This window comes from Alnus glutinosa, chromosome 12, assembly GCF_958979055.1.
Source record: "Alnus glutinosa chromosome 12, dhAlnGlut1.1, whole genome shotgun sequence".
Taxonomy (NCBI): Eukaryota; Viridiplantae; Streptophyta; class Magnoliopsida; order Fagales; family Betulaceae; genus Alnus; species Alnus glutinosa.
Window position 1 is genome coordinate 19,110,284 of NC_084897.1, and position 11,820 is coordinate 19,122,103.

The 11,820-nt window shown below is 39.7% G+C and overlaps 1 protein-coding gene across 3 annotated transcripts in view; it reads left to right on the forward strand.

Annotated features, from left to right (window-relative positions):
* Positions 1–11,820, forward strand: part of LOC133851003 (uncharacterized) — a 69,162-nt gene that overhangs the window by 3,754 nt on the left and 53,588 nt on the right. For 2 of the 3 annotated variants that reach the window (XM_062287288.1, XM_062287289.1), the window contains exons 3-5: positions 1,942–2,031; positions 11,343–11,416; positions 11,580–11,735. In XM_062287288.1, coding sequence (XP_062143272.1) covers positions 1,942–2,031; positions 11,343–11,416; positions 11,580–11,735 — 320 coding nt within the window. Of the gene's footprint in view, positions 1–1,941; positions 2,032–11,256; positions 11,417–11,579; positions 11,736–11,820 lie in introns of those variants that run through there. The other variant, XM_062287290.1, reaches the window with a different exon arrangement.

Consider the following 11,820-nt stretch of genomic DNA (forward strand, 5'->3'; position numbering starts at 1 on the left):
GACATTTCAAGCTACAAATATGTTCACCATCAGCCTAGCAAGAGATTAGAGTATCATCTACAAATAACAAATGCGACACAACCATTCCTGCAACATCTCGATCCCACTGTAAAACCTGCCAAAAGACCCCTATCCATTGTGGCTAACATCATCTTACTCAAAGCCTCTATAACCACTACAAAAAGTAAAGGTGATAACAGATCCCCTTGTCTTAAACCTTGAGTACTACTAAAGAATCCAGATGAAGCTCCATTTATTAATACGAAAGGCCATCCATGCTCTCCCTTTCTCCTTGAAACCGCTTCTTCCAACAAGTATAACAGGAACTCTTAATTCACATGATCATATTCCTTTTCGAGATCCAATTTGCATAAACCTTGTACTCCTGAACTGAGTCGACTATTAATACACTCATTAGCAATTAGAACCGAATCCATAATTTGTCTCCCTTTAACAAATGCGTTATGTGAATTTGATACGATCTTCTCCAACACCTGTTTCAATTTGGTCGCTAGCACCTTATAAGTTATTTTGTATACAACACCCACTAGGCTGATTGGAAGAAAATCCTTAATATCCACCACGTCAACTTTCTTTGGTATGAGAGATATGAAAGTTGCATTAATACTTTTCTCAAACCGCCTTTTACTATGAAATTCTCAAAAAACTGCCATTCTATCCTCTTTCAACGTCTCCCAACAAGTTTGAAAAAAACCCATAAAGCCCCAGGGTTTTATCTCCATTTAGATTTTTAACCACCAATAAAACCTTACTCTCCAACCAAGAACCCTCGTCTTCACCAATGGCTTGAAAAGAGAGTCCATTCATCTTTGGCCTCCAACTATACTGTACTGAATACAGTTGCATATAAAACTTTACAATATGATCCCTTATCTTTGTAGAATCTGTAGAAAAGGACCCATTAACAGGTAGAGACTTGACAATATTATTTCTTCTATTTGAATTTGCCACCCTCTGAAAGAACTTGGTGTTCTTATCTCCCTCTTTCAACCAAAGAGCCGAGATTGCTGTCTCCAGCTCACTTCTTCACATAGAAGCAACCACTCCAACTCCCTAGCGAACTCCTCCTTCCTCACCTTCTCATCCTCAACCTGGCTGATAAAGTTATAAGGAGTCGTCCACTTCTTCTTGCATATTTGATTATAGAGTGCTTTCAAGAACTTAGTTAATTTTTGCTCTTTTGCTAAAAGCCAGAGAATTGAATTAAACTTGGTATCCACATTTAATCAAATGTTGTTGCTTTACAATCTTAGCAATTAGAGGAAAATCCAATTCTTATTTGTAGTTATTGATAAATCTGAAATGAGAAAGTGCTATGAAGGAGATAGAGGAAAAGGGGTAGAAAAGATGCAACTTTATACGGAAGTATACAAGTATTTACACAAAAAATTCGCCATACACTAATCTTAATCCTCTAGTCAATATTTGAAGCTGGAATTTAATCCATACTCATTTCTAGGACAAGTTTGCTTGTATAGAAGTTGCTGAGTTGCTGAACATCTTCTCTCCCCCCCCCCCCCCCCCTTCTTCAAAAAAAAGAATAGAAAAAAGAAAGTCTATATGTATATTAAATTCATATCCTATTTTGGCCACTGCAATATAAAAATCCTGGCTCTGCCCTTGGATGCTGTATTGATGGTGTTCGATGAATAAGCATGCAATCAATAATATATGAAGCAAAGTTGTTGCTATGGGTAATGATTTTGGTGCTTGAAAGAATATCTTCAGAATTCATAAAAAAAAGGTATATTCTCTACTAGAGAATATGAAATAAAGCATAATATCTTAGTTATGAACTCCCTGTGTTCATGATGGGTGTTTCAATGGGAATTTCTATTTTTTATTCTTGTCATTCACTCTTCTAATGTTGAGCAATTAGTTCTGCACCTGAAATTATACATAGTTCTCTTCTTGATGCAGCATGCTGATATGGCAGATGAAAGTGTTCAACTTAAGACCCTTCAGACTATATTAATAATATTTCAATCACGCTTACATCCTGAAAACGAGGTAATCATTGATAGAATGGTTCGATCATCTTGGTATGAACTAAATGTGCTTGCCAAGTAGTTGCCATGGTTCAGAATAAATTATATATGGAATTATGCTTTTAAGAAGACTGCACTCCAGCTGGAGAAATTAAAATATTTTTTAGCATAAATGAAGAATAAACAGGCGCTTTGGAATATTGTGCAACACATTTGATATATTCATATTGAGTCATTAATTGCACATTCTGGGTATGACACATGAATCTTAGACTTTCTTGTAAATTATGGGGAAGATTTTGAGCAAAACCAGAGTGAAAGAGTTTTTTTTTTTTTTGGTAAGTAATAACCAGAGTGAAAGAGTTAGAAACCTCAATTGTGAACCATTGTGAGATTTTTATATTTAGTAAATTCAATGAAATGCTTGTTATTAGATATGAATGTACTATTGTTTTTTGATAAGTAATCGCAAATTGATTAAAAAACACAAAGGCGCAACCCAAGTACAGATGGAGTATATAAGAGGAAAACCTAGCTAGAAGCATAAAAGAGATATAAGAAAACATGAAAGTTTGAAGTACTAAAATTTGAGGCAATAGTCCAAAGAAAAAGAGTTTGAAAGATAAAGCCTTTAATTCCACTAAGGTCCCGTTACGGCCCTCAAAGCTCTGATCATTTTCTCTCCAGAGACACCACATAAGGCAAGGCGGAATATCTTCCAAATTGTATCAAGCTGAAACCTACCTTCTGGCGCTCTCTAACAGGCAAAGAGATTTACCACCCTCCTAGGCATAACCCAAGCCAGCTCCAAAGAGCACTTGCAATCTCACAGTGGAGTGGAAGATGGTCTATTGACTGCCCATACATTTTAGAGCATCTCCAACAGAATAGGCAAATGACTCATAATAGTCAAGCTTGACTATGATGAACCATTTTTCATCTTCAACAGAATAGGCAGAATATAGTTTTTCCTTCTAGTGTTACTTATCAAATTTTTTTTTTTCCTTCTAGTAGAAAAGCCTATTCACTATTCACACTACAAACAGTTTTTTTTTTTTTTTTTTTTCTCTCTCTTCCTTTCCTTCTTCCACTCTCTCACTCTCTCACTCTCTCTCTCTCTCTCTTCTTTCACACAAAATAATATTTAAAGAAAATAAAGAGTAGAAAAAAGAATCTGTTGGAGAGAGTATAGAAAAAACAGTAGCTAAAGTAGAGAGTTGTACTTTTTTAATAGTTACTTTGACTATGATTGCTGGAAATGCTCTTACACATGCGACACCATTCAACCACAATTATATGTCATTTCCTTAGATTGTACATGATGAGGATCTTTCCTCAAGAGGCTGATCAAGCAAAGAAAGCCACTCTCAAGGGAATATTATTCTGCCAAATACTCCCCTAAGGGAAATGAGTATTATCATGGGGAACAAGAACATTGTAGTAAGATCTTACATCAAACGGGTTTAATCAGGTGGGTTGGGAGTTCACAACCTCACCCAGTTTAATCAAGCTCTTCTGGGTAAATGGTTGTGGAGATATGGTAGGGAGAGAGAGGCTTTATGGCGTTTGGTGATTGACGCCAAATTTGGGAGCCTAAAGGGGGGGTGGTGTTCTATTGAGGTGTCGGGTTCCTATGGAGTGGGGGTTTGGAAATATATCAGGAAAGGATGGGAGAAGTTTTGCAGTTATGTTCGGTTTGTGGTAGGGGATGGGTCACATATCAGTTTCTGGCATGATTGGTGGTATGGGGAGAGATCTTTGAAGCATTGTTATCCAGTTCTGTATAGTATTGTGAGGAACAAAGCTGCAATGGTGGTGGATAATTTGGCTGTTCAGAATGGAAATATTCATTGGAATGTTCTCTTTATGCGGCAATTCCAGGACTGGGAGATGGAGATGGTGCTTTCTTTCTTCGAGCGGTTGTACTCCACTTCGATTTGACAAGGAGAGGGTGACAAGTTAGTTTGGAACCTTTCTACAAGGGGTTTTTTTGAAGTAAGGTCATATTATGAAGTGCTTAGTAGGAAAGAAGGCCCATCATTCCCGTGGAAGAATATATGGTGTGCTAAGGCTCCAACAAGGGTGGCGTTCTTTGTATGGTCTGCAGCTTTAGGAAAAATATTGACCCATGACAATCTGCGAAAGAGGAATATTGTGGTTATTAATCTGAGGTGCATTTTCCTTTGTTTTGAGGCAGTTTCGGGATTAAGGATTAATTTAGGAAAGTCAGAAATTGTTCCTATTGGTGAGGTGGAGGATGTTGAAGGGTTGGCCCAACTTATGGGTTGTAGGGTTGGATCGCTACCTATGACATATTTGGGTATGCCTTTGGGTGCCTCTTACAAGTCCGTTCTTACTTGGAAAGGGGTGATTGAGAAAATGGAAAGGAAACTGGCTGGTTGGAAGCGTATGTATTTGTCAAAGGGCGGTCAGTTGACTCTTATTAAGAGCACGCTGTCCAATATCCCCACGTATCTCTTGTCGCTGTTCCCTATTCCTTTGAGGGTGGCTAATCGTCTTGAAAAAATCCAGAGGGATTTCCTATGGGGTGGCATAGGGGATGAGGCCAAATTTCATTTAGTGAAATGGAACAGGATTTGTACTCCGTTGCATTCAGGTGGGTTGGGAGTTCACAATCTTTCCCTGTTTAACCAAGCTCTTTTAGGTAAATGGTTGTGGAGATATGGTAGGGAGAGAGAGGCTCTATGGCGTTTGGTGATTGACGCCAAATTTGGGAGCCTAAAGGGTGGGTGGTGCTCTATTGAGGTGTCGGGTTCCTATGGAGTAGGGGTTTGGAAATATATTAGGAAAGGGTGGGAGAAGTTTTGTAATTATGTTCGGTTTGTGGTAGGGGATGGATCATATATCAGTTTCTGGCATGATCGGTGGTGTGGGGAGATTTCTTTGAAGCTTTGTTTTCCAGTTCTGTATAGTCTTGTGAGGAACAAAGCGGCTATGGTGGTAGATAATATGGCTGTTCATAATGGCAATATTCATTGGAATGTTCTCTTTACGCGGCAATTACAGGACTGGGAGTTGGAGATGGTGCTCTCTTTCTTCGAGCGGTTGTACTCCACTCCGATTCGACAAGGAGAGGGTGACAAGTTAGTTTGGAACCTCTCTTCAAGGAGCTATTTTGAAGTAAGGTCATATTATGAAGCACTTAGTCGGAAAGAAGGTCCATCATTCCCGTGGAAGAAGATATGGTGTGCTAAGGCTCCGACAAGGGTGGCGTTCTTTGTATGGACTGCAGCTTTAGGAAAAATTTTGACTCATGACAATCTACGAAAGAGGAATATTGTGGTTATTGAGTGGTGTTGTATGTGTAAAAAGAAGGGGGAGTCTATTGATCATCTGTTACTTCATTGCGACACCGCCCGTGAGCTTTGGAGTTTTGTGTTTTCTTTATTTGGAGTTGAATGGGTCATGCCACAATCGGTGATGGGTTTGTTGACTACTTGGGGTGCTTTTCGAGGGCATGACCTAGCAAAAAATGTTTGGCGCTTAGTTCCTCACTGTGTTTTGTGGAGCATTTGGAGGGAGCGGAATGCGAGGCTTTTTGAAGATGTCGAGACTGTAATGGTAGTTTTAAGGAAGCGTCTTCTTAACACGCTATATCTATGGATAGCTCCCCATCTTTGCCACCTAGGTGTTTCTACTTTTGTAGACTTTCTTAATTTATTAGTTGTTCCTCCTGTTTAGGGGCTCTCTTATATACTTCCCGTGTATTAGGGTTGCGCCCCTCTGCGCTTTTTTATTGAATTTTAAATTACTTATCAAAAAAAAAAAAAAAAAAAGTGGTGTTGTATGCGTAAAAAGAAGCGGGAGTCTATTGATCATCTGTTACTTCATTGTGACGCCACTCGTGAGCTTTGGAGTTTTATGTTTTCTTTATTTGGAGTTGAGTGGGTCATGCCACAAACGGTGCTGGATTTGTTGACTACATGGGGTGCGTTTTTTGGGCATGGCCTAGCTAAAAAAGTTTGGCGGTTAGTTCCTCATTGTGTTTTGTGGAGCATTTGGCGGGAGCGGAATGCGAGGCTTTTTGAAGATGTCGAGACTGTAATGGTAGTGTTAAGGAAGCGTGTGCTTAACACGCTATATCTTTGGATAGCGTCCCGTCTTTGCCACCTAGGTGTTTCTACTTTTGTAGACTTTCTAAATTTATTAGCTATTCCTCCCTTTTAGGGGCACTCTTGTATACTTCCCGTGTATTAGGGTTGCGCCCCTTTGCGCTTTTTTATTGAATTTGAAATTACTTATAAAAAAAAAAAAGATCTTACATCAAACGGAATACGATAAAGTGAAGTGTGAGATAAAGAGATTCATCTCCCAATCGTGACCGCTTTGAGAAAATTAATATTTCACTGATGGGAGGCACTAGAAATCTCCAAATGCTCTGCCACAACAATATCCTTAAAATGGGCAATGCTAAACAAGTTTGGAAAAGTTGTCTTGAGGGCTTGATCTCCACACCAAACATCATACCAGTCTTGAATTTTGGAGCAATCCCTTAACTCAAATCTAGTATGGCTAGAAAGCTCCCTTTAATCCCTCCTAATATTCTTCCAAAGTCTCACCCTATACGGCTCTACCTCTTTAGAACGCCACCCACCCTAAGAACTGGTATATTTAGAATCCACAACCACTCTTCATAAGGCCTCTCTCTCATGAACACAGCTCCAAAGCCACTTCCCCAGAAGAGCCCAGTTGAAGACAATTAAATTTCGAACTCCCAACCCTCATTCACATAACGGAGTACACTCCTTAGTTTAGCTAACCAAGTGAAAGTTGAACTCTTTGCCTATTCCACCCTATAAAAGATCTTGCTGCAACTTCTCTAGGCAATTGGCCACACCAACCGTAAGGGGGAAATGGGACATGAAGTAGGTAGGCAGATTATATAAAGTGCTTTTAATCAATGTAACTCTCCCAATTTACAAGCGTAAAACCCGACCTTCTAAGATTATCAACTGTGAGGATTCTACCCAAAGCTGTCGTCCATGTAAAAAAAACTATGCGGGGCAGGGCCTTAACCTTCCAAACACTTCTTCAGGGGAACAAACAAGGCTCTCTAGACCAAAAAGTGCTATTATAGCTCTTCACTTCAAAACTGTGATTGCTAGCTGGGGTCCACAACGTTTTGTCTACCTCCCCCTAATGGGTTTTCAAGGAGTATAACAAATTGAAGAAAGAGTCAAGAGGTTCCATTTCCCAATCTTGGACTGCCCTGATGAAACTCAGATTCCAATAGATGTAAGTGCCGGAAGAATCCAAGTAATCCGATACCAAGTCTTCTTTGTCACGAGCTATTGAATAAAGTTATGAGAATGAAGACTTGAGAACCATTTCTCTGCACTATACATCATGCCAAAAATGAATGCGAGACTCATCCCCAACCTTGAAAAAGACATAGTTGTAGAAATTCCCGTAGCCATTCCTAATATCCTCCAAAGGCACACCCCATAGGGCTCTTGAGTTTCCTCTGTAACAACTCCCTTTTCGGATCCCATACTTATCAATAATCACTTGTCCCCAAAGAGAATTCTCCTCTTGCATGAATCCTAAAGCCATTTACCTATCAAAGCTTCATTGAACCATACAGGTTTTTAACTCCCAACCCTCCTTTAGGAATTGAGGAGCAAATAGTCTTCCAGTTCACCAGGTGGAACTTAGGCTCACCACCAATTCCTTCCCATAGAGAAGAAGCTCCAATCTTCAAGCTATACTGGTTGGTAAAGGAAAAAGGGATAAGGAGTACCCAGGTAAACTTGATAACTTACTCTTGATTAGAGTTAGGCGACCACCCTGAGACAAAGTAGATTTTCTTTCAACTAGCCAATATTCTTTCCATTTTCTCAGCTACCCTATCCCAAATAACTTTTGACTTAAAAAGAAGCACCCAATGGAAGACTCAAACTCAAATATTTCAAGGGCAAAGAAGAGATACTACAACTAAGAATATCAATTAGCTCTTCCTGATGCGGTGCCTCTTCCACTGCGACTAATTTAGATTTTTGAAGATCGACCTTCAAGCTTGAAATAGCCTCAAAACACATGATAATGTGACTGAAATTATAGATTTGATCTTGATCTGCATCACACATAATAAGTATATCATCTGCGAAAATGTGGGATATTTCTTGGAGACAACAATTTGGATGTTTACCCGGAATCTAGATAATAACCCCAGCCTTAGCTCTGGAGAGCATCTTACTAAGAGCCTCCATGACAATCATGAAGAGGAGATGCGAGAGAGGGTCTTCTTGGCGGGGGCCTCGGGAGCTACGAAAGAAACCTTGCAGGCTACCATTAATCAAAATAGAGAAGCGGGCCGTGAAGATACAAGTAGACATCCATTTCCTCAATTTAGTACCAAAGCCAAGACATTCCAATAGACAGAGGAGGAGCTTCTAGTTGATATGGGTGTAGGCTTTCTCCGAATCCAACTTGCAAATAACACTAGGAATACCCGATTTCAACTTGCTATCCAGACACTCATTTACTATAACAATTGAGTCTAGAATTTGTCTCCACCTATAAAGGTGTTTTTATTGTTCGGAATGAGTGATACCAACACTTCTTTCATTCTGAAGGCAAAGACTCTAGCCAAAATTTTATGGACACTCCCCACCAAGTTGATAGATCTGAAATCCTTTACTTCCCACAGCCTAATCTTTTGAGATAAGGGCAATGAAAGTAGCATTAAGTCTCTTCTTGAACAACTCATGCTCATGAAAGTTATGGAAGATGCACAAAAGATCCTCCACTATACCCCAACATAACTGAATCAAAGCAATGGGTAAGCCATCTGGGCTCGACGCTTTGTCACCATCCATACTAAGCAACGCTTGAAGAACTTCCTTCGCTTGAAACGGTCTCTCTAGCCAATCTACTTTTGCACGGTCTAAAAAGGGAAACTCCAAACCATCTAATTTGACGCGCCAATGAACCGTTTCATTTAAGAGATTCTTGTAATACTAAATGATGGTATCATTGATCGCCTCTTGATTGGAGGTAATAGAACCATCGCTGTTAAGACTGGAGATAAAGTTGTTTCTCCTGTAGGAGTTGGCAAGGCGATGAAAAAAATCTCCTATCATGATCCCTTCTTTTATTCAGGTCACTAGATTTTTGTATCCAACTAACTTCTTGCATAAGAGCTACATTCTCCAAATCTACTTTTGCCTTAGCCCTCCTGACTCTCTCCTCTTCTAAAACATCAATGGATGTCCTCCATTAAGGACTTCTTCCTCTCCTCTACATTTCCGAAGAACTCCTTGTTCTAGCGTTTAAATCAAGTTTCAATCGTTTTGGTTTATTAGCCAAAACAAAACAGGCAATACCGTGGAACTGATAAGAATCCCCCCATTGTTTCCCATGTCTACAAAACCTTTTGCTTTCAAGCACATATTTTCAAATTTAAATGAGCCCAATCCTCTAGATAGACCTCCGTTGTTGAGCAAATTGGGAAAATGCCTGATAAGGGTCAAGGAAGACGATGCTAGATCAGTTCTAGGAAATGCTCTTCCCCATCCAAAGAAACTAGAAATCTATTACTCCTGAATAGAGAGGGGGGTCTTCCGAGCGGCCCACGATTGGGAGGTGGATGTTTTGGCTTCTTTTTTCTCTTTGCTGTATTCAACTAGAGTGAATTGTGATGGGGAAGATCAGCTCCGGTGGTATCCTTCTCGCAAAGGGAAATTTGATGTTAGATCTTTCTACAAGGCTCTTGTTTGCAAAGAGGCTATCCAGTTTCCTTGGAAAAGTATTTGGCGGACCAAGGTTCCCTTGAAAGTGGCTTTCTTTGCTTGGACGGCAGCGCAAGGGAAGATCCTCACCTTGGACAACCTCAGGAAGAAGCGTGTCATAGTGATTGATAGATGTTGCATGTGCAAAACGAATGGGGAATCGGTGGATCACCTTCTTCTCCATTGCGAGGTTGCACGCGCTCTATGGAATGCCTTTTTTAGTCGCTTCAGTTTGTCTTGGGTTATGCCTCTGCGAGTGGTAGATTTATTCGCTTGTTGGTGGACAGGTGGACGTTCTCAGAGTGCAGCTGCGTGGAAGATGGTCCCTTGTTGCATTCTGTGGTGCTTGTGGAGGGAACGCAATGACAGGCAGTTTGAGGACAAAGAAAGATCCATTGAGGAACTCATTTCCTTTTTCTTTCATTCCTTGTATTCTTGGGTGGCGGCGTTCCTCGCACCTTTACCTCTTAGTTTTAATGATTTCCTTGTTCTGTTTTCTTTTTCTTCCTAGCTGCTTTTCTTGTATACTTCCTGTGTACTTGATTGCGCTTTGCGCTTTTTAATGATATCTCTCTTACTTATCAAAAAAAAAAAAAGAATAGAGAGGGGGGTCTTGGTTATTGGACCAAATGAAAGACCCTCTAGCTAATGTGCTCTGAAATGAAATATGAAAATTCCCTCATGGTAGAGTTTAACCGAGATGGCCCAACCCTTTTGTTCGGGAAGCGAGATACATTGAAGTCTCCCCTGATGCGCTAAGGAACTTCCCACCAACTGAAAACCCTTGATAACTCTTCTCATAAATAATGTCTTTAGAAATCTGTATTGGGACCATAAACTCTCATAAAAGTCCAATCAAACTGGACTTTATTTGTATCAAAATGTGCTTAATAAGTTATTTGTATGGGTCTCGGCTCATCATAGCCTGAGTCATGTTACGTTTGCAGAATTTTTAATTTCCTGCTCTTTTGTTTCTTTTTTTTAGGGGCATTTTCGTATACTTCCTGTGTATTAGGGTTGTGTCCCTCTGTACTTTTTGATGATATGACATTATTTATCAAAAAAAAAAAAAAAGATTTTTTTCAATTTGCATGAGATAGAGAAAGTGACCAACGCCTCTCCAATGCATTCTACTGCACATTTATCTCACATTAAGAGAATTTCCCGAGGCTGGCAAAATAGACCACCTTGTGAAAGGTCTACCCTACTAGCCCCCGGACTGAAATGTGCTCCATTTATGTTTCTTGAAGACACTACGTCAGGCTTCCAAGTTTTCAATAATTTGCTAATGCTGAACCTTTTCCTGCATCGTTAAGTCCTCGAACATTCCAACTAATAATTTTCAAATTGATAATGGAACAGAAGCCTTGCCACGATACCAAAAGTATAGTAATCTTATTGTCTTGTCCTTTTTTGTTTTGTTTTGTTTTTTGTTTGCTTTTGCATCTGTCTAAATAACTGAAAAGAATTGTGGATAAATTTGGTACACATACTAGGGCTTGGCTTTATATGACAGCATAGACTTTTAGTCATGGCGGGGCACATTATGGAGTTTTCATGCCTCAAATTCTGCAATTCGCAGGAGAATACGGCTCAAGCTCTTGGTATCTGTCTTCGACTTCTTGAAAGTAACCGATCCTCTGATAGTGTGCGGAAGTAAGTCAAATTTGTTGTATAAGAATATTGAATGTTGTGAGGCCTTTCTACAACTCTTCTTTTTCTGTTAATGTTTCTTCATTCCTAACCTACTTTTAATTTATGGAGATGTCACTCTTCTTTTCCATCTGAATCTTTTTCCCTTCATTTCCATGTTTTCTAGTACCGCTGCAGCTACCTTCAGGCAAGCGGTGGCTCTGATTTTTGATCATGTGGTTTGTGCTGAGTCTCTTCCTACGAGCAAGTTTAGTTCTGGAGGTCAAATCTCTCGAACTGGTACAGTTACTGGTGATGTTAATCGCGGCATCAACCTTTCTGAGTATGTTATTTCTAGTGAACATCTTCCACCACTTTTTCTGCATCTCTGTCTATCTAGTCAATTCTTGGTAAAATAGAAATTATAA